The 25637-nt window shown below is 40.9% G+C and overlaps 4 protein-coding genes across 7 annotated transcripts; 3 read left to right on the plus strand and 1 right to left on the minus strand.

The window, feature by feature from the left end:
* Window positions 602-8325, plus strand: LOC109726297. The gene is made up of 8 exons (XM_020255815.1): window positions 602-797; window positions 2400-2511; window positions 5313-5397; window positions 5482-5560; window positions 5649-5762; window positions 5839-5951; window positions 7636-7743; window positions 7866-8325. Exons 1-8 carry the CDS (start codon window positions 653-655, stop codon window positions 8028-8030), a joined length of 921 nt encoding a protein of 306 aa, XP_020111404.1. The 5' UTR covers window positions 602-652; the 3' UTR covers window positions 8031-8325.
* On the plus strand, window positions 10665-13286 carry LOC109726191 (zinc finger protein Elbow-like). The gene has a single exon (XM_020255670.1). It carries the CDS (start codon window positions 10869-10871, stop codon window positions 12399-12401), a length of 1533 nt encoding a protein of 510 aa, XP_020111259.1. The 5' UTR covers window positions 10665-10868; the 3' UTR covers window positions 12402-13286.
* Window positions 16771-22096, minus strand: LOC109726135 (protein ROOT PRIMORDIUM DEFECTIVE 1). Of its 3 annotated transcripts, none has more exons than XM_020255572.1 (3): window positions 20543-22096; window positions 20304-20431; window positions 16771-17281 (listed from the first exon to the last, which is right to left on the minus strand). In XM_020255572.1, exon 1 carries the CDS (start codon window positions 21905-21907, stop codon window positions 20693-20695), a length of 1215 nt encoding a protein of 404 aa, XP_020111161.1. In that variant the 5' UTR covers window positions 21908-22096; the 3' UTR covers window positions 16771-17281; window positions 20304-20431; window positions 20543-20692. The 3 variants fall into 3 exon arrangements, with proteins under 3 accessions (XP_020111161.1, XP_020111162.1, XP_020111160.1); XM_020255573.1 differs by lacking the exon at window positions 16771-17281 and adding an exon at window positions 17290-18626; XM_020255571.1 differs by lacking the exon at window positions 16771-17281 and having other exon boundaries at window positions 20068-20431.
* Window positions 22214-25510, plus strand: LOC109726138 (mitochondrial import inner membrane translocase subunit TIM22-like). 2 transcript variants are annotated; one of them, XR_002220422.1, is made up of 7 exons: window positions 22214-22601; window positions 23176-23291; window positions 23480-23606; window positions 24526-24674; window positions 24784-24846; window positions 24946-25052; window positions 25147-25510. XR_002220422.1 is itself a non-coding variant. In XM_020255575.1 (6 exons), exons 1-6 carry the CDS (start codon window positions 22302-22304, stop codon window positions 24971-24973), a joined length of 783 nt encoding a protein of 260 aa, XP_020111164.1. In that variant the 5' UTR covers window positions 22214-22301; the 3' UTR covers window positions 24974-25498. The 2 variants fall into 2 exon arrangements, 1 of the variants encoding a protein (XP_020111164.1); XM_020255575.1 differs by having other exon boundaries at window positions 24946-25498.

Consider the following 25637-nt stretch of genomic DNA (forward strand, 5'->3'; position numbering starts at 1 on the left):
GATAAAAGAACTCATTTTGAAGAAAATAATTCAATATTATTCGAAAGTGCTTTCAGTGGAGTAGGGGTCATTTTCTGAAATTATTTATCGTTTTCGAAATATCTTTCCATTACAAATATCCCATTTCAAATTGTTTTCTCAAGTGCTCTGATTGGCTTGAAGTTTGACAAGATCTTTTTGGTTCTTCGTATTTGATTCATGGATGCACTAGTTTTGATGTTCTTAGATTTGAAACTTGATTTTTCATATTTTTTTTCAGATTTATTTGTTGATATTGCAAATTTATTTATGATTTATGTTAATGATCAGTTCTATCGTCTAAAGACACATTCTTCTTAAAACAAAGAAACTTTTTTTCCTGATGTACCATGCAGTTTTTATTTCTAAACTTGACAATTTAAAAATTACAAAGCAGCCAAGGATGATATTTAGAAACACGTAACATATTATCAGACGAACCAAATGTGGCCTAGATCCGTCCTTCTGGATCATAGACGCATAGATATTTGTTTTTTGTGGCTACATGGAAACTAACTGGAAAATATCCGTGGCCCAATGGGTTCGTCCTTCAGAAGCTTAGACCCCAGTGGGAGTGGGCTATAACATGTGGAGCGCCTTCACTCATGTATAGGAAATTATCAAAAACGTTCCGATGGCAGCGTTTTCCTCTTCGACTCCTTCCTTTCCTTCACTGTTCTCCTCCGCTGCTCCTTCTCGCCCCATGCGCTACTGCGCTAATTGCTTCAGGCACCCCGCATATGAATCCACTTCCACGGGAGGCTGTGGCTATGGCTATGGTATGCGTCCAATCTTATCGCACTTACATTCCCCGTTATTTTCCTATCGCTATTGCCTACTGGCTAGTGCCCGCCCATCTAAGTCCAACAGGAGAAGAGGCAGACCATCCATATAGTCTTGCTACTGTTTCTTTCTTCGCCCCTTCTTCTTCTTCTTCTTCTTCTTCTTCTTCTTCTTCTTAAGGACGGCCCATCAGATAATTAATTACCACGTGACTACATAAACTTCTTTTTTACTTTAGCAGTATGCTCCTAAAGTGTGTCATGATTGTAATCGATCAGATCTAATGATCTAGATCCATAATCTGTTCTGTTCCGTTCTACTGCCCTTAATTCTGATAGCGAGGATGCTTATACAGCATAGTTGCAGGGGGCATTTGGTCGGGGACAGATACAAAGCTTTTTTTTTTTTTCTTTTTTTTTACCTTTTTTCCCTAAGTTATTGGAAAATTGATTCTACCTTGTGTTTGCATAGAGATTATAAGGATCGCATAGATATCTAGGGATACAGTGAGGTCGGTCTGTTGGCTAGCATTGTAGTTGGTAGGCTAGTAAAATAATTAGTGTGACTGGAACAACTTCTTCGACACAGTCCCAGCATAACGTTACATCTTTCAATTTTAGAAGCAATTTCTCTAAGGGGTCGTTTGGTTCGAAGTAGCTGGAGATGCATGCAATTGAAAATGCAACAAATATTTTGTTATGTAGTATAAAGCGTTAGAGCTATAAATATTTTGTTTGGTTGCATGTGGTTGAAAAGTGCATTTACGAATTTTTATTATTTCATATTATATATAGGGTGGTGAGCTTACCCCCTATGTAGGAAAGAATTTTTTTTTTTTTTAAAAAAAGGTTAGTAGGGAAGTAAGCTTACCTTTGTTTAAAATTACTCTTTCCAAGTGTTGTAATTGAAAGTAATGCAATTGAACCTCCTTGTGCTGTTGTAGCTGCAGCAGTTGAGTTCAAATGTATTAAAACAAACACCGAATTTGAAGCTGCATGTAGTCACAATTGCAGTTGTATTTGCAACTACGTGCAACCAAATAGTGGATTGAAAGTTTAGCTAAGGCTTTCTCTAATGACTGAACTCTGTTTCATGCATATATACTTCACCCCATTTTTGGCATCATCCGAATTAGTGATGTGGATCAAGTTTCATTTGAATTATGCTCAATTACCTCTTTTGGATACTTATTAACTCGTGATTTGTATTGATTTTTTTCTGATTTCGATGGATTCAATAAGTTTAAACAAGTTGGAGAATTCGCTGTCCGATTTGCCATGTTTTAGGTTTCTCGAGGAAATAAAGTTTATTCCAAAATGCTGCTTTTAGTTGTAATCGAATCTAAACACAACTAAGGAGAAAACAGAAAAATAAATAATGGAATTCAATTCAATCCAATCACACTTAGTTTCAAACAACATATTTTCCAATTCACTTGAATTCATTGGTTCCAGTTGATTGGGTATAAAAGAGAGAGCGTTCATCTTAGTGCTACTGTGAACAATCTTAACCTAGAAACAATCTAATCTAGGAAGATGTTTATCAATTGGACGTTTTACTGTGAACAATCTCAACTAACAAAGTTGATTGCTATGAAGCATTTGACCTTTCTGCCACTTGCTTTCCGAAATATCTCCTAAAGCGAAGGTTCACCAAGACAATCCAAAAAGCTAGTGCTGTCGCAGTTCCTTCCATGGAAGAAATCAAAGAGTAAGCATCTTTCTGGCAGTTATATTTTACCTTTCTTATTTAAATTACAATGCTTTTAAATTGATGTCATAGTTGAGGAATTGTATATTTAATTTGTTATAACATAAGTATCGTATCATGCTGACTGAAACGATTTCGTTCTGTATTCTTGTGCTTAACCTATCTTTTTTTCCCGCTGCCTCACCTCGAGACCAAATTAGGCGGATTTGTTATGTGTTGGTTGATGCTCCAGTATGGCATTTTCTCCCTTTTGTAAAGAAGTAGCGAATGATTGTGAACGGTAACTAACATTGGGGGCCTGGAGCTCTTATGTGGTGTTCTTGCCTATCTTTAGAACTTCAGGAAGTAATTGTGAATGATAACTAATTTGAATTTCTATGAGGCTACCATTGTTGACAATGAAGTTCAAAAATAAGGTATGAAGGAATACCAAAAAGATGGCAAAGTACAGAAGTCCATTACATTTTCCTTAATTGATCATTGGTGGTAGATGTGTTAAGAAATGCCATGGACATGAGTTGATGGATATTAAGTAGGAGTGCCTGTTGGGCTTTATTTGTATTACAATCTACAAGAATTATTGAACAAGAAGCAGAGACCTAAGGAGATTTATAGTTGATGAGATCATGGATTAAGTATATGAGGGAAGACATTTATTATTACACCGGAGCACAATCATTTCTTGGAGTAGGTTCATTAGCAAACAAGCTTTGTTTTCATTTTTTCTTTTTTTCAGTCATAAGAACCAGATCTGCCTTGGAAAATGAAAATCCAGGTAAACAAATTTTATATGGATTTCTAGCTGTGATGAAATGCCACGTAACATTTAGCAAGTAAGTGAAGCTCATCTTGGAATTTAAGTAATACCCAATCGATTCTTCTGAGGAAAATTCTCTATTTTGTTCGGCAATTCGGCAATAGGGGCAACCTTAGCAGTTTTTTGTTTCCTTACTAAGGGAATCATAACTTGAGCCAACTTAAGTTTAGGTACGATATTCAGTTCGTTTGCATTTTGGTAAAGTGTTACTAACCTGATCTTCAAATTATGAAGTCCAAGTAGTAATTAGCTAAGTAGCTGGTGGAAATTTTCATGAACAAAAAGATTCTAGTCAGTAATAACTATTTCCCCCAGATAGAATTTCCAAGATGTAGGTGTGTACTCGATTTGTTTCAGTTTGGAAGGTGTGTACTCGATTTGTTTCAGTTTGGAATATCCAGTCTAAAGATTTCAAGAATTGACCAAACCAAAAGAATTCTATAAGAATACCAAACCATACCGAATCTAATTCAGTTTGCAGAAGATTGATTATCATATTGCGTTCATTTGGACCGGATAGTTATGATCTCTTGTTATATGTATCAAATGAACAGTTTTGATCTCTTGTTATGTAATGGCAACGATATTACCATATACTATAAATTTCACATATTAATATTTCTCATATACAAGTGATTGTAAATGAACAAGTTACACATACATGTATAACACACATATGTACACATTTTACTCAATTGAAATAATATATTTGCACATACTCTTATTTGGTTTTGGTTCTGTTCAATTAAAAGTTTTACAACAAAACCAAAACTGAAAACCAAAGTATGTGATTTACAAGACCAAACTGAAAACCAAATAAATCAAACCAACTTGCCTTATTTGGTTATATTCGGTTTGGTTTTTTGTTCGGAGACAAATAGTGAACACTCCTACCAAGAAGAGTGAGACACTGTACGGACATGTGTAAGACAAAAGTAGAATGTTGAGAAGAGGAACTTGGTGTTTTCTCCGGTCCCCACCTTATCCTCCTCTCATTCTCAGCATTCGTCAATCTCTGTGTTTTCTCCTCTCTATGAGAGACTATGCGGGTCCAAATGGAAGTTACCATTGTCTGTGCTATCTGTTGCATTATAAAGGTGGCGATGTGAAATGAGCAGGGAGGGGGTACACAATAAAAGGTTGTCTTCTTCTTTTTTTATTACATCTCATGTTTTAGATGCCCAGATTCCTTTGAGCAAATGTCGTTGCCTGTAGAAGTGATGTACATTAATGATGGAAAGAGACAGATAATACATGTTATATTTGAAAATGTCCAGTGCCAGGGCACACAGTTAGTGAGATAATCTGTTAAAGAATGGATCATCCCGAGCATCTGTTGAGAGCAAAAAAATTGGCATTTAGCCAGTAATAGCTGCAAAGAGCCTAGTAAAGAACCATGTCAATGATTAGTTTTGCTTTCTTTGTTGAACTTTCTCAGGAACTCTATGATATATCTTGTCCCTAAATTTTTGTGGTTAATCTTATAGATTGGTGCAGGTGTTTGTGAGACTGCTGCTTATACTAATAATAATTAGTTTTGAGTCATCCGCTGGAAACTGAAATGCCTACCATGTTCTCAAATTTTCTTAGACTGCACATCTGAATTGAAGCCAGGGAATTCTCCCATATAACAAGACAGTAGGATCAACTATGCATGCCATAAATTGAATATCATGTGTCTACACAATAGAATATGTAAAGATGTAGTGATTATACACAAATAAAATGTTCATAAAGTACATATATGCTACTATTTTCAGCATTAATGATGTTCCACAGCGCTATCTTTTGCCCAGTCTTTAGTTTTACCCTATTTTGGCTGCACAATGTGTAGAAGCTAATCCATGATGTTGCATTTCGATACTGCAAAAGCCAAAAAATAAAAAGTTTTTTTTTTGCCTGCAGTAATTATCAGTCGCCTCAAAATTAACTTATAATCCTTGAAGTTCACATCTTAAAATTTCTGGTGCTTCAATTGTCTTAGGTACTTGCTTCCGACATGGTCTGATTTTGAACTTGGAATGGCTCCTGTTTACTGGAAAACAACAAACGGTCTTCCTCCTGCTTCGGTACTTCGAAAATAAATTTGGCAGAAAATGCCATTAAGTTCTCTTGTTATCGCTGTCCTTCTTATCTGGTTTAACCTTGGACAGGGAGAAAACTTAACACTGTTCTACAACGCTGCTGCTAATAGTTTGATTCCCAACGATGACTATGGGATTGCATTTAATGGTAGATGCATTATGGGAAGAAATAGTACGCATGCATTAGAGGTTTCATCCTTAAGAAGTTAACTAGATACTCAATATAAAAATTACAGGGGGATTTAATCAGCCAATTATGTGCAGTCGCGAGCCAAGAGTAATGACAAGGAAAAATCGTGGGAAAGCTGACAATCCCATATTTACTATAAAGATTCGTGTTCCTAAGCATGGTTTGTATTTCAAATTTGTTGTTTAATCCCTTAAGTTTTCATGAGATTTCACTACTATTCCTTTCGATCTATACAGCTGTTTGCCTTATTTTCTCATTCACAAACGGAGTTGACTGGGATGGCCCGTACAGACTGCAATTTCAACTTTTGAAGATGTGGAAGAACAGGCCATTAAGCTTTTTTAATGAGGTAATTTTGTTTTGACTTCCTTTCATGGAGTTATTTTGTTGTAGTTGACTAGTAACTAGCAAGGCCTGTCAACCTATACCTAGTTAACGTGATTGTCCTGTGTAGCACGCATGATACTTGGGCCTGTTGGCCCTGCTTCATTTTCTGCTTCAAGCAACAGAAACATCTGGCTGTGCATTTGACACAGAGTAAAATCCAGAGCTTCAACTCTAGCAGGAAGGAAAAATGAGATTCCGAACCTTAAAAGCAAAAGCTCCAGTTTTGCGCCTCTGATTCTATTGCTAAAAGAAGCTGTTGATGCTATTTTTATAGTCCTTCTAATAGCACTAGTCAGAAAACACTTCATCAAACTGTACTTACCCCTACAATAGGATCAAACAAGCGCTTAATATGAGATGATAATGCCTTATTACCTTCTACGATATCTAAGATTTGAATGAAAAGTTAGCTATTTTACAGCAATGAATCCATGTCACAATTTTACCCCTACTACAATATTTATTGAATTTCCAACCCTTAAGCATCTACTTTCTCAAGATTGATGACTACATTGATAAGGTATAATGGTATATTTTAAGCATCTCAATAATGTACCGGGCTTTTTCTTTTAGCATGAGTTCATCATCAAAAGTAACTGTTGAATTTAATTGTTTCACTAGGGCTTTTGTATATATTTCTAGAGAATATATATATATATATATATATATATATATATATATATATATTGTACATTGTCATGAATGATGGAAATTCAACAAAATAAGTGAATCGAAAATATGCTAGAGGAGATGATTAAGTTGTGCACCCAAGCAGATGCATGGTTATACAATGGTGACCAAGCTAAATATCGCTAAAATTTTTATAATTTATCTGTCTTGAATTTTAAAGCATGGCAAAACTTCAAGCCGATTATGCTTGACTGACTATGATAAGATCTTTATTTTTTCTATTGCTTTGTCGTTTGCCTTTGGTGACATCAATCATTCTGTCTTCATCATTATAGTCCATTTCTTAGAATGACAAATGTTATCTATTTCAAATGAAAGCAGTCATGAGCCAATATAGGCTCAATATGTAATGGAAGGAGTATTGGCTCTTGATGGCCCTAGCAGACCTAAATGATCCAATTCTTTGGAAAACTAGAAATAGAAGTGACACGGTTGACTGATGCACATATTAGGGTTTAGATCTTCGTTTGAAGAAAGGTATATGGAGAATTTTCCCCACTAACCCATGCCTGTCCTAATTGTAGCTTTTGTGTCCCACTGAAAATTCGGTCATTCCAGTTCCAAATCCAGTTCTTTCCATTTCTGTTGCGAATCATGGCTCTTATTCCGATTGTGAAACAAACATAAAGTAAACACAAATTAGTTTCTTGAGATTCAAGCACCATTCATAGCCCCAACTTAGCATTTCTAGCTTTATAAGCCAAGTCATAAGCAATATTTTAGTGGCCCAAATTTTGTGATAGTATTATCCATCAATTGGCAAGCAGGCTAACTATTGATAATGCAATGAATGAAATCATGAGAGAAGTTATTCTAGAAATTGTGGTCATATTTTCATGGCTAAATTGGGGATAGAAAAATTAAGCTTCTTAAATACATGCAGATGAACCATAAAGTAGTTTGCAGTTGCTTGCTCATTGTTTCTTTACTAAAATTCTAATGCACCTTGCTTGTAGGGTTTGGCGGAAGAATTGAGTGTAGACGGTGCTTGTGAGAGAGCAATCTTTCCGGATTCAAATAAAGTAGTCTCAAGTTGTGAAATTGGAAGCTTATACTCTGAGGGGGTAGGTTAATGTGTTCTAATGCATTTCTCACTGCAAGAGAGAAACAAAAGGAAACATGGTTACAGAAGACGATCTCGACCTTGCTGTCATTCTTTTTTCACTTTTTCTTATTTTGTGTATAGGGGGACCGCTGCAAACTGAACCTTGTGCCAGGATGCATGGATCCAAGTTCTCCACTTTTCGATCCTCTAGCAGACGTGGATGATGGGTCTTGCTCATTGGACTCTGATTCAGAAGAGGAATGTATTGCTAAAGCAGATGAAGATATTGATGGATGTTTCAAATAGTGTTTGCCAGCTCATGGGTTATTCAGTGTCGCAAAATAGTGTAACTTGATCATGTTATCCTGTGTCATGCATAAAGCCATCTTGGAATTTGCTGGAGCTTGTCAATAGATTGAGCGGGCTGCATAAGCCATCTTGGGATCTGCAGGAGCTTTTTACATTGGTAAATTTTTTTGCAAGCCAGCTTTGACAAGATACTCCAACGTACTTTGGTGCTTTTGACATTGTTGGTCCAAAATTGATTTAGCATGTATATGTATATATCTTTTGAGAAAAAGATAGCATGTTATTTATTTTATTTACTTTTTAAAAATAAAATTAGCTAGATATGTAAAATAATTAGACTTCAAACTTAGAATACTAAGTATCAACCATCAAGTTTTTTATCGCTAACCTGAGGAACGGTTTGTGATTTAGCAAATATGTTGTTTCTGCCTATTGGCCGCCTTCGTAGACACATTAAAACAGAGTGGTAAAACAGATAGTGGAGAGATGATATTCTTTATATTATATGTAGTGCAAATTTCTTGATCTATCGCGTTCCAAATTACACATTTTAAGAGGTCCAGTCAATCCTTTGTTTGGCAGCACCTGGGCGCTGGGCAATCCAAATGCTTTTACGAGTTGAACTCATGTAGATTGTTGATTTATCGACTCGAAATTGTTCAAAAAGAAAATTTCATCCCACTAATTATGGGGGGGTGGTTTCAGTGCCATCGGCATTCAAGTTTGCATACATAGTAAACGAAGACCGGGTAATGTCGTTTTTTCTATCTATCCATGCATTCTACTGCAATAATAATAATAGTAGCAAAAAATATTTAATAAGAGAATAATAGTAGCAAAAAATATTTAATAAGGGGAAGCTGTGTTGTAAACTTGTAATGCAAGGGTCTGTTGGAAGAGAAAGGGAAGCTGTGTTATGGTAGCAATTTGCCATTTAGTTTTTAATAACTTGATGATGAAGTAAACAATGCTAAAAAAATAAAAGAAATTCAATTTCGAGATACCTCAAATTAGATTATAGTAGCAATTTCCAGTTTTTAGGGATAATAGTACTAATTACCACGCAAATTATCTTTGGTTTTTCGAGCAAATTGGATGTAGATTAGTAGCGACCACAGTGGTTAACGCCGGAGAGGTTTACTGTGTACTAAGGATCATTTATAGTGCGACCAACTTATGCAACAGTTTTGGCCCAACTCGTGTGCACTAGATGAAAGAGTCCAACCTCGCATAGGCCGGTCATACGGTCATGCGGCCATATTGGGCCTCCTCGTAGTAGATTCGGCCCGCTCATCCGTGGACCCGGACTCTGAGAAAATGATCAATAGGCCCAATATTGGAACAAACATTGCATGCAAATACAGAGCATCTTCGCGAACTTAATGGAATGGGCTGGGCCCTTTATCCGCCCAGAGACCTTGCATTATAAATACAGGTCAAAGATGTAAGAAACTTATTTAAATTATAAACCACTTGAATTGGGCGATGATTTGACTCAATCAAAAGCATTTTGAGTACTCTAAAATTGAAGATAATTGTTCAATTTATCAAAGTTATAATTGCGAGAATAGGAAATATTTTTTCTTTCTACATTGAAGGTATTCTCACCGTTGCATATATAAAGTAATAAATTTTTCAAAATGCACTAGTCAACTACAGTCAACTAAATAATTTATTTATAATTGCAATTGCATTCAACTATATTTAACCATATAGGACTTATGCAGTTATAACAGTTGTATCTTTAACTTAACCAAATAACATATATATAGTTGTAATTGTTGTATCTTAAACTACATGTGTCACTTATTGCATTACATTTTTAATCACATCCAATCAAACAGCATCATAAGTGCATCTATAGTTTTATATACTATGAATTTATCGACTTTTTTCTATCTTATATTTTTTTGGCTAATGCTAAGTGACATATATTTTTTGCATTAAAATATTAAAATTGGATTATTGAAGTTAAAGTATAAGAGATAAAAAAAAAATAGATATATCTGTGATGCATAAATATATAAACGAATTAGGTAAGTAATAATTTTTACTCAACCATATTAGGCCCTCTGCATCTGGCCAACCAAATTCCCAATTCTCTTTCGAACGAACGATCTGTTTCGCGCACTCAAAATCTTACGGGAGTAGTAAAAAATTTGAAGTAGTTATCATAATAATTTATTGTGAAGAGTTATTAGATACTAATAAGATCGGAATAGACACGGCGGTCCTTGATCAAATTGGGAACTATAGTCCGCCAATATTGCGAGAGCTCTATAATCCAACCGGCCGAAGTCATTCGGCGCGGTCGGATATCCATCGTGCAATCAGAACCGTCCGAACTTAACGGGACATCTGAACGGAGCGTTTTCCACCGCACCGCAGTCCATTCCTTCTCTGCGCAAATAAATAACTTTTTNATATTTTTTTTTTTTTTTTTTTTTTCTGCTGCAGCATCGAGACTCGAGAGCAGTAATGAGAAAAGAAACCCATTCTCTCTCTCTCTCTCTCTCTCATTTTTTTAATCTTTTCTTCCCGCACTAAATTAAACAGCTCCAAACTCCAAAGTACAAACAAACAAACAAACAAACAATCCTCACCGCCCCCCCTCTCTCTCTCTCTCTCTCTCTCTCTCTCTCCCTCCGCTGCTCGTCTCCCTCTCCGCCCTGGATCTGCTCTCCCTCTCTCCCCCTCGCTCTCCTTTTCATCTTTTTCTGTTTTCCATCCTCCTTAATCTCAGTGGAGGAAATTAAAGAGGTAAGGAGAAAGCATTGAAGAGATCGGGTGTTGTTGGTAGCGGCTGGGAGGAAGAGATCGATAGAGATAGGAATTATGGGGGGAGAGATCAAAGGGGTTCAGGTGGTAGGAGTGGCAGGAGGAGCGGATCATGGGGATGTGGGAGGGGACGGGATGATGCAGTACTGCAGCGAGCACCCGTACAGGAGCAGCCCGGCGGGAGGGATATGCGCCTTCTGCCTGCAGGAGAAGCTGGGCAAGCTCGTCACCTCCTCCAAGTCCACCCCTTTCTTCCCCCTCGTCCACCCCCCTCCTCCTGCTCCTGCTCCTGCTCCTCCGCCGCTCCCTCCTCCTCCCCGTCCCAACGACAGCGTCAATAACAACTGCTCTTCCTCGTCCAATTCCTCCCCTCCCTCCTTCCGCTCCCTCGACGCCGCCGCATCCTCCTCCTTCAGCCGGATCGGAAAGATCCCCAGCTTCCTCAGCGGCGGCGGCAGCAGCAGCAGCAGCAGCAGCCACCACCACAAGAACAAGAAGAAGAAGAAAAAGAGCGGCAGCATCAATCTTATTAGCGGCGGCGGCGGCGGCAGCAGCAGCAGCACCAGAAAGGTCATGTCGTCTTCGGGTATCGCTGCCTCCTATCCCTCCTCCGCCTCAAACACTGGCGGCCTCGCCGGTCTGAACATGAGCAAATCGGTGAAGCCGAGGCCAGTCGGAGCCCTCGCCGGCGGCGACGATCCTCCCATTCCCGTCGCCGCCGATAGCCCCCGCAAGAAGAGCTTCTGGTCCTTCCTCTACTTCGCTTCGCCATCCTCCTCCGCCTCCGCTTCCGCGGCCGGAGCCGCTGCCACGCACCCTTCCTGCTCGGCGGCTTACAGCAGCAGCAGCAGCATTACGAACGGCGCCAACCCATCCGTCAACCGCAGGAGGTCCGTCTCCTCGACCTCCTGCTACGCCGCGCAGGCGCAGCAGAGCGTGGCTGCGGCGTTTGAGGCAGAAGTAGGTAAGAGCGAGCAGGGAGGAGGAGGAGGAGGAGGGGGAGCAGGGGGGGAGGCGGAGAGCCCGGGGGAGAGCCTGCAGGCGTCGTCGTCGTTCGGGAGGAAGGTGGCGAGGTCCAGATCGGTGGGCTGCGGAAGCCGGAGCTTCTCCGGCGACTTCCTGGAGCGCATCTCCACGGGCTTGGGCGACTGCACCCTCCGGCGCGTGGAGTCCCACCGAGAAGCCAAGCCCGGCAAGGCGGTGCTGCACTTGGACCGCGACCATCATCATCGTCGTCATCATGGAGACGGCGACGAAGATGATGAGCAGCAGCGGAGGATCAAATGCGCCGGCTTCTTTGGGGGTCTCGGCGTCATGTCGTCTTCGGCGTCTTCCTACTGGCTCTCCGCCGCGGACTTCGACGGCGGCAGCGGCTCTTCCAGTCGGAGGGGCGGAGGAGGACGGCATCGGAGCTGGGGTTGGGCCTTCGCCAGCCCCATGAGAGCATTCAGGCCTGCTGCTGCTGCTTCTGCCCCCTCTTCTACCAAGACCATCACCGCCGCCCCCGCCGCTCACCTCAACAGCCTCGATTCCGGCAACAATAGCAACATTACTGCATTCTCGACGGCTGCAGCAGCTCTGCCTAATTAATTATTAGGTTTGCCTTCGAAAATTCGCTAGTTTTACCAGTAAAGAATCTCTCTTCCTTGGTGTTTTTTTTTTTTTTTTTTTTTTTTTCTTCTTCTCTTCACCCTTTTTGGGGGGCGTGGGGGGAGGAGGGGGGAGCCTAATTTTTTTCTTGGGGTCTTTTGAGTTGTTACCCTATTGTTTACTACTCAGCTAGCTCCACAGCGATCTTACTTGCTAATTAATTTGTTTAATTTGTATGATTTTTGATCTTGTGTTGTATGTAATACTCGGTGTCAATCGGAAGATACTCGTAGTTTTCTGCTGCCGTTCTGATGTTAATTAATTAATTAAGCGTTGCGAGAACTTTCTGTACGTTCTCTTAAGTTAATTAGTGGTCGGTTTAGTAAGTTCGTTTTGTTTATTAGAGAACAAATGCCATCAAGTTCTTTTCCTTTTATTCTTGTTTATTTGGGGGTTATAATCCATGGCTGACCTATCAATATCATCGGAAGGCTGGCATGACGCTTTCAATTTGGGGCTGAAAGAGGTTGCTGTAGTTAAATAGACGAAAGCGACGTATGTATATGCCCAAATCAATGCTTCATCAGTCTCGGCTCATCTATGAGCAGTAAAGGTGATGGAGACCTTACTCGTCGAAAGGGAAGGGAGACGACAGAGGAGAGTTGGCATGGGAGGAAGGAGGACAAGGAGCGGGCGTTCCCCTTTGCCCCCATCATTACTCTTTTCGCGGATCTTGTCTCACTCTCCAGCGGGCGGAGTAGCCAACGGTGTGATTCTTTCTCTATTTAAATATTTTTGGGCTTGTATTTCCTTTTTTTTTTTCCTTTTTTTTTTTGGTTGGTTTGAAGGCTGCTCCTCCCTATCCAAAGGAAAGCTTGTTCTCTTTTGCCCCTTTATTAAAAGGAAGGGATACTGGGGGGGGGGGTAGNTGCTCCTCCCTATCCAAAGGAAAGCTTGTTCTCTTTTGCCCCTTTATTAAAAGGAAGGGATACTGGGGGGGGGGTAGATGCGTGTCTTATTTTGCTGGAGCGGGGGAGGGGGAGGGGGAGTGGGAGGGGTAGGGAGAGAAGCGGAGGAGGGAGATACTACTACTACCACTACTACTACTGCTACTACTACTACTACTACTAGTAGTACTAGTAGAGAGGACTGGCATAGGCACATGACACGTCTGGAATGAGCCAACCCATCAGCCTTGTCCTCTTGCAAGCTCCTCTCGCGACTCTTCCCTGCTGAGCAGTGAGCACCTCAATTAAGGGTGGGGCTGGGCCCACACCTGAAAACATTAGCACATTAATATATCCACCTCTGCTGGCTCTTTTGGCTTTCCACTGTGGGCCACTCCGCCCTCGTCCATTCCGTCCATTCCGTTCCTTCTCACTAGTCACTTCTCAACCCCGGCCCGTCCCCCGCTCCAGTCCCATTCCTTCTCACTTCGATCTCAACCCGGCCTGCTCGCTCCCCTTAGAAATATAAAAATAATTAAATCTTTAATTTAAAATTTCAGATATTTATTATCAAATATATTTTTTTGTCATTAATTTGTCGCTGGGAAAATTAAGAATCGGTGCCAAAATGTAATTGTTTCCTAGTGATTTTATTTTTAACTCGCACGCACAAGGAGACAAAAGTTGGTCCGCTTTCCAACCCCGTGGCGTCGAGATTCCATCGGCCTCTTCGGATCAGTCTTTCACCCAATTGTTCGTACGTGCCCCACAATAACTATTAATAATTAATTAATACACAATAAATAAATACGTAAGTAAACCAGAAAAAACGAAGAAAAAGAAAGCCAGGAAAAAAAAGAAGAAAAAAAAATAGAGAAGGAAGGGAGAAAAACCAAACCCCAAGTGCAAAACAATAACACACTTGTACCTGCAGAATTTTACCATTCAATGGCTGGAGGTAGTAAGGTCAGCGTTTTAGCCTGGGACCTCCACCTCTCCTTTTTCATCATGCATTTGAGCAGACAAAAAGCAACTCCACGTTCGTTCAACAACCTGTTACGTTGACCGGACGATACATGGTCAATCCTATGCGCCGGAATGCCAACACCACTATCCGCATGATAGACAGCAACGTCCGTATAGGTAGTAGCAATTAATTAATGTACCATCATCATCATCATCATCACCATCATCCCACCCCATTAATCGATCTGCTGCCCATATTATATACGATACGATATAAATATATTATATATATATAGCTATATACATTAATATGTATTATGTAATTTTAAAGTTGGATTATTTTATAATGGCGAGAGACGAGAGTATGTGTGGTGTTGTGTGCCCCCCTCCCTCCCTCCCTCCCTCCCTCGCGAGTCGCGACTAGCACTCACAGCAAAGCTCCCACACTACTACGACTACAACAGAGAGGCAGCGTTTGACCGGGGCAGAGCAGAGTGGCCACGTTCCCTAGGCTAGCTAAGGACGAGGAGCAGAGCATTAATCTTAATTAATTAACATAACATAACATAATAATAATAACCTTCCTTCCTAATTAATAACAATATGTACCGGCCCAACAGCCTTACAGCTGCTATGCTAATCTCTCCGTGCACAGGCATTAATTATTAACATGTCCGGATCGAATAATAGAGCCTATGATCGATCAGTTGGTCTACAGCAGTCCTAGCACTCCTTCTGCCTACCCCATCTTCTGCCTAATCAATCCATTCGCGGGCGAACTCTCAACCGGAAGCTTCACATGCAGGTTGACGGTGAAAAATTCCAACTAAAATCCTTATCTTTTTACAGTCCACATTTTGTCCGCGCTAGCTCTTGGTCACGCGTCCTACTCCTACTAGTGTTTGTTAGAACATTATCAAAACAAGCATTATCTAATAGTAATTTGAATTTTTTCTATGATCAAAATTAAAATGTAAAATCCTACAGATGACTGGATATGTAATGCTCCATTACTGTTACATGTTACTGTTGCTGTGAAGAGTGCCTTCTTCTCCTCTGAAAGTGACGAATCGATGGAGCAAATAAATAAATAAATAAGCTATATATATATATATATATATATATATATATATATATATATATATATATATAGTGTGTGTGTGTGTGTGTGTGTGTGTGTGTGTGTGAAAGAAGCCCACGCTTGACGAGCAAGAGAAACATGGAAAGAGGAAGCCTCAGATTATTAAAAATGAAGTAATAAATTATAACAGTTTAGGAGGATTCGCCAGTCAAGTCACATGGCTCGTATTTAAGAACACAACCACACCCCAAGCCCTACCCCTACTAACTGCTACCTTGTAAATGGACAACGTACTAGTACTACATGGGGGGTGAATGGGTTATTATTATTATAAACTGTAGATGGATGCTTTGTTTTGGATCATTCACTATTCATGTCATGTGGCCTTTCGGAGCTGAGAATTAATTGTAGCTACAAGAGATGAAAATTGGAACGTTTTTTCAAAATTTTTTTTTGTTTTCTTTCATCTACCGTGAAAGAACATTGAATAGTAAATCAACTAATGCTGAATAGGATTAGACAAAAAAAGAAATAGAAAGAATGGATTGAATGAGCTTATGAGCCAGATTTATCTACAATATGAGGACAAAATAATTAAACGTCTGTTCGGGCCCAGCTGCAGCCGCTTCCTGCAATGATGTTTATTTGAATAGAACTGATTGGAAATGTGCAAGACACTTTTCATTGAAGCATCTCGCGAAGATTTTTGTTGCGACTTCTCTTGTAGGTTTTACTAGTAGAGCTCAGGAGCTTATTTATTTATCTATTTTTACCAACAATAAAAGTTCTAGTACTATTGATTGCCGGATAGCTTTTTGGCACAATGAGATCTAGTTATTTTTATCATTGTTTACTAGACGCCTACAGACTGCTGGGCGATCGAGAAATTGCTCAAAAGGTGCCAAAATAGGCATCAAAAGATGCTAAAATAGGCATCAAAAGGTGCCAAAATAGGAGGGAAAATAATTAGTGTAAAAAACAATAACCACCAACTAAAAGAATGAGCAAATATCCACCAACTTCGTGAAGAACCCTCTCCCTATTGGTTGACCATCACATGCATGAGATCATGAACCACCTTGACTTTCTTCCCATCTGATCCCTTGATATGATACTTGGATAAAAAAACGACGTTTCTCACAAGATCTAGATGTGTGTGGCTCCCAATCTCCCCAGAGAAAACGGCATAAGCAGATCCATCATCAAGAGGCTAAAGACAACCACAGCTTGTGCAAACCATTAATCTCTTTGCTGGCAGAGCACAGGAAGAGACATGCATACTTTTGAAAACAGAAACGCCCCCGCTGGCGGTTTCGTCCTGCTAGAAGGACTAGCCTAGTTATAGATCCATTCATACAATGCAACCGGCGACACATAGAGAAGGTTCAAACATAAATATTAGACATAGGTGGTGTACACCAATTGTCCAAGAATTGTGGACAAGCCAGTAGTATCATAGATTCAACCATGAATCATTCTCGTCGCACACACGCATACACTAGACAATCCAAGAGCATGGAACCAGAGGAATTATCAGAATTTTCAATGCTACATAACATCAGAGTAGAGCTGGCCATTTTTCACCATTGTATGCACCCTTCCCTTCGTGCTTCCATATTCTTCTACCCGAGCCATTCTTTGAAATGCTTTCTTGACTTGAAGCAAAATCCGAACTGAATAGCACATCCTTCTTCATTATTTTCTAGCAGACCATGGCCGTAGAAGTGAATCTCTGCTGAGATTCAGGTGATTAATTTTACGCCCTTTGTGTAGGGAGAGCTTTTCCTTTCACCATGGATGCCTTGTGCAAATTAACTATGATTGTGCGACCAAACATAGCTGCTTAATCTTTGGCCGCTGCCTCAGTATCTACTATCACCACCAGCCTATACGACACCATAGTAAAATGTAAGCAAAACTCTGGAGCAAGAAGACCATCTTAACTAACTGCTGAATCTCATAAAGATAATAGTCATTTCCTTGATAACCTTTTATATTCCTATTAATCTGCCATTTTCTCAGCTATCAAGGTATCTCCATAGCTAGAGAACTGCATCATTATTATACACCATGCTATCTACAAACCAAAGCTAGAACGGGATAATGATTATGCCATTATTCTTGCTCTTTATATTGCAGTTTTTACTTAGATGTTGAGTGAATGATCTAAAGAATGTTTGAGTCTTAGGTTTCACTTATGTTCGGTCAGTTGAGAAGAAGATGTGAACTGTAGGGTTATACAAAATACCAACAGGACCCTATATCACATTAAGAGTACATTAAGACGCTACAATATAAAGTTGTACTAAGATCTGCACCAACTATTGGTATCAGGCTCAACCCAATGGGCTTAGTTTGGGTATCTTTTGGGCACCTAAGTGGCAAGCCGTAGCTCTGTATATTCAAAAAAATGAGAATGAGAAATACAACTATAAGGAATCAATTAGAGATTGCATGTATTCAATGAAATAACCAGAAATAATGGTTTGGTATTACACCGGATAGATCAATTAGAAGGAGATATAGACAACAATCTACAGACACAAAGAACATGGTTGCCATGGGGAAGTACTACTGTCATTTCCACGAAGCATCACCTTTGATTAAAGCAACAAAACTCTGTAGAGTGACAAGAAGATAAAGAATTCTTTATAACAGCATTGGTTAGGAAGAAAATAAAGCATGAAACAACATATTTTAAAAACATACAGTTGAAATGAGATACACGTATATGATTCGTCTAATTAGAGCAGAGAGTTAAAGTATTGGTAAAAGCACCACAAGTGGGACAAGACTGCAGAAGTCAAATGGAAACAATGGGAGAAAGTGAGACAGCCTTTTTACCACCTGAGAATATTCCAAATGTTAAACTATACGAATGAAAAAGATTCATTACTAGATTGGGACCTATGTTAAAATGGAAAAAATGTGAAGAGCAAACCAAAAGCGAAGAGCAAACCAAAAGCTCATATGATAGCGAAAGTATTATGATGTATCGCATGGTATTATAGTTAGTCTCCAAATAATTCCTTTTCCTCTATTGATCACAGCCAATATAGCATTCAGCCGTTGAGCGTGCAACTAGCGTCACGCCAAGGAGAGGGATAGATGTTGTCATCTACATAAGATTTCACCCTAATTAAAGATCATAGACAAACTGTAATGCTTCTGCTTCATGCGCGCCTCTATGTTGCTTTCTCATAAGGCTAATCGACCTACAAGCACATGCACCTGAATCGAAAATCAGAGGCTGTGTTAAAGAAATCTTTACACGCAACTGGTCAATAAATAACAGACCGATAAACTTCCGCAGTGGAAGGATCCCCAATGACCATAAAAAGCAGGTTCTGGGGCAAAAGAGATGTTTTATTTAAGCCAGTTAAAGGGTAAACCCTGTCCTTCATCCTCTTAAACTCTCAACTTCCTTCCAGCTACAATTTCTTTTCTGAATATCTGAGATTCCAGCTGTGAATATTGTGTGCAGCTCTTAATCTCAAATCTCAAAAAATTACCAGCTGTTAATATTCTGAGAAACTCTCAAGCAATTTAAATCTAAAAAAAATTACTCCTCTGTATCTCCACTCTCCAGAGACCGGATTGACATCATAGATCAAAGCAGTTGCTGCATAATGTTCATCTGAGGCACAAATATCATCTGCTACTGGAGTGTCATATAGCTCTAAATATTCTTCAAGATAGATATTCAAAGAAAAGGGAGGAAAAAAAGAGCATATAAATTGGAAATTAAAAGACAAACAAATTATTGAGACTAATATACATAACAATAATCTAATTTTGATACAGAAATAATTCTAAGGGCGCGTTTGGTTCGCACTATGAAAGATTACTTAGAGTAAAATAATATCCGAGAATCTTATTCCTATTCATCCTATTACTAGGAATACAGTATTTCGGTGTTTGGTTCGTACGGTCATATTATTTAGTCAATGTTATTTAAGATTACGAAAAATATATAATTAATTAATTTATTTTTTTATTTAATTTTAATAATACTATAAAAAAATTTCAACATCTTTTTAGAAAAGAGAGAGAGAGAATATAGATTAGAAAGAGAAAGCATAATTAAAGAAATAGGAAGAGAAATAGAGTCGAGATTATAGAGAATGAGAGGGTTGAGATTTTAGAAAAAAGGGGGAGAGAGAGCTTAGTTTAGAGAGAGAAAAAGAGTTGAAGTTTAGAAAGAAAAAGATAAGTTTAGAGAGAGATACGAGGTTAGAGTGCAAAAAAAAAATAATACCAACTAGCCGGCGGGTAAGAGATTAGACATATTATAATTACCCCAATCCATTAATATAAGGATACCTACCCTCCCTCAAAGGAATGTGATAGTACTTTGGGATGTATCTCATTCCCAAGTAAATCCAATATTACCAACTAAATTACTTAGTGCGTTTAGCTAAACACCGTTATATTTTTTTATTCCTATTGGATTAATAGGAATCTTATAAAGATAACGCGAACCAAACGCACCCTAAGATTAACCCTGTACAGCAAAGTTCATCTGTAATAGTGTCAATTTTTTATTGAACCACAAGGAAATGGCTACTGAAATTGCAAGCAAGGTCAAACGCGTATCAGTTTAGACACGCCTTATTCCATTCTATCTGAATCAACAGATACAATAGACATTTGCCCAAAATTGATCATAGAATGTACAAATCCAAAATCCATTATTATTCGCTAGAAAAGTTGTATTTCGGTACAGAAAAGTGTTCACCTCTGAGTTACCATCTAAAATAAATAAATAATCAATATGTGTGATTAAAGCTTGAAATTAAGAGGCAGCACAGTTTAAAGAAAATAGACTAGCATAATTAGAAGCTGCAAAATGAACCTCTTGTTCAATAATTATATTTACTCGGACTCTTAAGTATCTTGGAGGCATACCATTTGATTATTATATTTTCCACGCGTCCTATTAGTCATTCTCCAAGCGTCCTAATGTGGATGCAGCCCTAAAGATATCAACAAGGAGGGCCTCTAAATAATAGTTGATGAAGACACAGTCCGATTCACTGCATTCATCAAAGAGAAGAAGAAGAAGAAGAAGAAGAAGAATAAGATGTCAATATCATTTCTTTTTTTTGGTGAGATGAATTGGTAGAAGCTGTGTTCCGTTTGTGCACCTCGTGAGAATTGGGGTGTGTTTGAATGGCTGCAGCAGCTCAAATGAATCAAGGATGAGCAGTGCTGGTCCCTTCATTCCATGAATGAATTTTGATTTGGGGCTGCCAGACATTTACATAGATTTGCAATCCTTCAATGCGTCTGTGAAGTCAAGTCTCATAGCCATCAGAGCCATCATCTCCTCCAGCATCGGCATCGTCGTCGTCGTCGTCCTCCTCCTCCTCTTCCTCACTTGGGTGTGAAGCGCCTCTTCTCCTTCTCACCGGCAATGCGCCCCTCATTAAGGCCGTATACTCCTCCCTAATAGCCGCCAAGGGGTGCTTCAGCTTTACAAGGAGCTGGCGGCCGCCATTGCCACTGCCGCCGCCGCCGCCGCCGCCGTAGGCCTCTCGGAGCACGACCGTCTGCGTGGCCAGCTTCTGCGAGAGATAGAAGATGCCCGGGTGGCGGTCGAACACCTTGGTGAACTTGTGGGGCATGCCGAGCAGCTTCCGCATGTTGCTCACGTTCCTGCGCTCCGTCTTCTTCCCCACAGTGAGGTGGAGGAGCTCGTGGAAGACCCCCACGATGCGCTTCTCGGACACGTCGGTGCGCGGGTCCAGCGCGGAGGCGTCGGCGTAGGGGCTGGTGTAGGGCAGCGCCTGCCACTCCTTGAGCCACGCCGCGCACTTCTTGCTGAGGCCGAAGCCCCTCGTGAAGCTCACGGGGAAGGCCAAGGCCAAGCCCTCGCCCCCGATCTGGACCGCGGAGCTCTTCTGGAGCTCGGAGACGGCGAGGGTCTGGTCCCAGGAGAGGAGGCGGATCCAGACGCGCTCGTCGCCCGGGGGCCGGACGAGGCCGAAGAGGTCGGGGTGGCGGGGGAGGAGGGAGGCGCGGTAGTCGCGGGGGAGGCCGAGGTCCCAGCGGAGGAGGTCGACGGTGTGGAGGGGGAGGGAGCGCGGGGCGGTGAGCATCAGGAGGCGGCGGAGGCGCTCCACGAGGTCGGCCTCGGCGTCGCGGAGGAGGTCGAGCTCGCGGTTGCGGAGGGCGGAGGCGGCGTCGGTGAGGGAGAAGCCGGCGGCGGCGGCGGACTCGCGGAAGAGGGTGGGGTAGCGGCGGAGGAATGCGAGGGCGTCGAAGGGGAGCTTGGGCGAGGCGAGCCGGGAGAGGTCGCGGAGGGGGATCCGGGCGCGCGGGTCGGAAGAGATGAGGTCGAGCAGGTGGTGGGCGGGGCGGAGGTAGCGCTCGCGGGCGACGACGGAGTCGAGGGCGCGGTCCTTCACCCATTTCAGCCTCACGTTCACCAAAAACGCCCGCTGCTCCGCCATGAACGGCCGCTGCCGCCACGCGCGCCGCAGCGCCATTTGCTGCCGCCGCATAATCATCGCCCGCCCGCTTCCCCCAATCAAATCCCTGCCGCGCCCCCGGACCCGGAGTCCCGGACCGTCACAGGAGGAGGGAAGACTACTTACTACTTGCTACCGAATGGTTTGGACTTTCGAGTACTTAGTAGCATAGTAGCTTGGACAAGTTTTTTTATTTGTTTCTCTGCGGACTGGGCTGGGACCGGGGCTCGGGCCTAGTAGGAAAAACGGGCCGCGACACCTTTGCGCCAGCAGCCAGCAGGGCCTGATTCTGCAATCGGGCCTCCCCCACCGGCGGAACAGATAGAAGATAAATAGGACAAAAAAGTAAGACCCGGGCGTTCGAGCTTCTAGGTCTCGGCAGAAGCAAGCAAGCAAGCAAGCATTCAGGGGCAGGGCTCGCAACGCAGTGGAGATGGGGTTGGAAGGCGAAAAGGGGGCGCTGCTGGTCCCGTCTTCCGCGGCGGAGAACCCGATAGCTCTGGTGTCGGAGCGCATCAAGGAGTGGGAGAGCGGCTTCCGCTCGTGGCTGGCGCGGCAGCCGACGCCCGTCGAGGCGGCCGTGGTGACCGCCGTGGGCGCCGCCCAGGGCGCGGCCATCGGCGCGCTCATGGGGAGCCTCGCCTCCGAGGCCTCCTCCGCCATCCCCACTCCGCCGCCCCAGGCCGCCGCCGCCCTCAACCCCCAGGCCATGGCCTCATTCAAGCAAGCCCAGGTCGTAACAGCCCCCTCGCTCCTTACTTCCTCCTCCTATGTTCAGCATATTTTACGCCGGATTTAGATCTTTTTTCTTTTTTCTTTTTTCTTTTTTTTCTAAATACAAGGATGGGACTATGCACAAATCAAAAAATAAGGTCTCTAAATAGGAACCATTTCCCTGCATCAAACATCAGAAAATGGACAAATATAAATACGATGTCTCCGAAAATATCAGGGGTACTGTTTGAAAGTCCAACATCATTTTTCATGATCGAAACTAGAGAAAAAGTACAGTACGTTACTAGTTTTCTTTGGTTTGGTTGATACTGCAAGCTTTTATTTGTTTATTTATTTATTTATTTTCTAACCACAACAAATGATCTTTACCTTTAGTTTACATAGATTATATACCTTATAAACTTTATATTTTTACTTCTTTATAACGTGTTTATTTCAATGTAAAATATCAAACTTATAGCATGTATTTCGTAATATACATGGAGTACATTTCTGCCATTTTTGGTTTCACAAAAATTATTCACTGCTACAAAGTTTCTTTTCTTACATATGAATTACGTCGTGAGTAACAGGCTTTGACGGGTGGACCCTTAGTTCAAGCCCGTAACTTTGCAGTCATGACCGGTGCCAATGCAGGGATATCTTGTATCATGAAAAGGATTAGAGGTGTGGAGGATGTCCAGAGTAGGTAAGGTTGCACAGAGGATGTCCGGAGGATGTAATTGCTATTGAAACAATAATCATGCCTCATTACGAGTTAAAAAATTGCAAGTTTGCAACAGTCGAAATAATAACCGGATGTTACAGTTTGGTATGTACATTTCAATTTAGTTTGTAATTTGATCATCTGATAACACAGAACATGGTTTCATGCAGTATGGTGGCAGCATTTGGTTCTGGAGCATTATTTTCGTTAGTCAGCGGAATGGGGACTCCCAATCCAGCTGTCAATGCAATTACATCAGGGGTGGCTTTTGCCGTTTTTCAAGGTGGCTTTTTCATGGTAAGTGAGTGCCGGTAACTCACTATGCTTGATTTTTTGACTCGTGAAACATGCATTGAATATTTTGCTAGATCTTACATATATGCGGTTGGGGTGGTTGTCGAGTTAGTAATTGTAAGATACTTGTCGGTTGTCTAGTACACAGACTAGCATGTCTTCCATCATAGAAATATTGCACAAACTCGTTGGAGTACATGTAGGGCTGGCATTCTGGATCATCGCGTAGCGGAAGCCGGGGTACTATTGCATACGTGCCCCATGGTCATGAATACTGGTTGATGCTCGCATACCACCTTGTGATGGGCAGATGAATCAAATTTAAGGATAGGATCGGATAAAATATCAGATCCTTGAGGACAAGGACCTAAAGACAGACTACATGGGCATAGTTATCAAACTCATTACACAAGATTTAATCATGTGGAACTGATCTTATACTTGTTTTTTGTAATATGAGTAGTCTTTGAGAATATGTATTCCATTTGTTGGAATGAAATTCCTACTATTCACATTATATTAAGCTAGCTTGAATCTACAGACTCCATGTGGTGATGATCTGACTAAAAATATGGGTGCTGCTGAGGTTCTTTGTGTTAAATATCCATGTGGTTATGTGTTTGAAATGTCATTCAGCTTGTCTTTGTTATATACTTATATTGTTGCAAAAACATCCGACCTAAATTTGTCACGAATCATTGTTAACTAGGTACCGCCAAAATGTACACCTCAGGTGCTCATTTGTTCTCACTACTGATTACATATGATTTTCTGTGTATCTGTCAATAGACAACGAACCTTGAGAACTTCGTTAAGCTTGCTTTGAGTTTTCATATATTAACCGGCATCAAGTTAATAGTCTAAAAGGTCATCGTTTATGTTTATTTTCACTTCAATTCTGATGTGTGATGGAATATTGCAGCTTGGTCAGAAATTTTCTCAGCCACAAAATGATGATATATACTACTCCCGTACTAGAGAACTGTTGAGAAATCTTGGCCTTCAGAACTATGAAAAGAATTTCAAGAAAGGCCTGCTCACTGATCGCACCTTGCCCCTGCTCACTGATAGGTGATTTTCTTAACTGCTCTCAGAGATGCAAAAGTTTTCTCTGTTGTATGTTATTTTGATTCCATGCTTTATTTTATTTTATTTTGTTTGTCCTCCTTCCTTCACCCAGTGCTCTTAGAGATGTGAAAATTCCGCCTGGGCCTAGACTTCTCATACTTGATCACATCCATAGGTAGGGAAAGAACTACATGTTACACAGCTTTCCACTATTTTGATTTTTGTTTTTTTCTTCCTTTCATTTGGTGCTTCTCATCTACTCATGTTTTTGCAGGGATCCTGAGTTGATGAAAAAAAGATGAAGTTGTTGAGTGTTTTTAATGCTGTTCTGTTCTTCAGCGCACCCAATTATCTATCACTTGTAGTCGCTACTTTGTTGCTGTAAAAGACATTAATATTTTGTTGGATTCTTTTTATAACTCACAATAGTATTACTATTTTCTTCTGAAGTTTTGGGTTTTTATCTTATCGACAGCTAGAGCCTCGTGAAAACATCTAGAGCTTGCTTTCTTGATTCTTTGCAGCTGTTGGCCGGTATGAGACTGCTTAAAACTGTCTACCTAGTAGTATGCAGGTGGAAGGTCTCTATTATTATGATAAAAATGGAGATAGAGACTTTTTCTCTTTATAATATACGTTCCGTTGTAGCCATATTGTTGTTTTTCATAGATGGGGTTGTGTTTCATAGATGGGTGGGCTACTACTACCGGCATTGTGTATGGGGACGCCTCTGCCGCCGGCTTCCATCACAGGTTTTGGAAAAAATTTAAAATGTATCAGTTATATTGTTCACGTGGTGTTCTCAACTAATAAAATTGTCTTCTTAAGTTTATCTGTCCTATTATGGGTAATAGAAAAATATTTTTATTGTACTTTTTTTCGAGTAGAGAGATATGATTGAGTTGTTATCAATAATGTGGTGCCGACTATAAATCTTCTTCAGATTTTGATAAGAAAGGGTGAACT

Source organism: Ananas comosus, linkage group 21 (assembly GCF_001540865.1).
Source record: "Ananas comosus cultivar F153 linkage group 21, ASM154086v1, whole genome shotgun sequence".
NCBI lineage: Eukaryota > Viridiplantae > Streptophyta > Magnoliopsida > Poales > Bromeliaceae > Ananas > Ananas comosus.

Bases quoted from the DNA above. Each gene is read 5' to 3' on its own strand.
- LOC109726297 (XM_020255815.1), top strand. From the start codon at position 653: ATGGCAGCGTTTTCCTCTTCGACTCCTTCCTTTCCTTCACTGTTCTCC. The intron at 5,398-5,481 runs GTACTTCGAAAA...AACCTTGGACAG, and splicing joins ACGGTCTTCCTCCTGCTTCG to GGAGAAAACTTAACACTGTT. The intron at 5,763-5,838 runs GTTTGTATTTCA...CGATCTATACAG, and splicing joins GATTCGTGTTCCTAAGCATG to CTGTTTGCCTTATTTTCTCA.
- LOC109726191 (XM_020255670.1), top strand. From the start codon at position 10,869: ATGGGGGGAGAGATCAAAGGGGTTCAGGTGGTAGGAGTGGCAGGAGGA.
- LOC109726135 (XM_020255572.1), bottom strand. From the start codon at position 21,907: ATGATTATGCGGCGGCAGCAAATGGCGCTGCGGCGCGCGTGGCGGCAG.
- LOC109726138 (XM_020255575.1), top strand. From the start codon at position 22,302: ATGGGGTTGGAAGGCGAAAAGGGGGCGCTGCTGGTCCCGTCTTCCGCG. The intron at 23,292-23,479 runs GTAAGGTTGCAC...GGTTTCATGCAG, and splicing joins GTGGAGGATGTCCAGAGTAG to TATGGTGGCAGCATTTGGTT. The intron at 24,675-24,783 runs GTGATTTTCTTA...TCCTTCACCCAG, and splicing joins TTGCCCCTGCTCACTGATAG to TGCTCTTAGAGATGTGAAAA.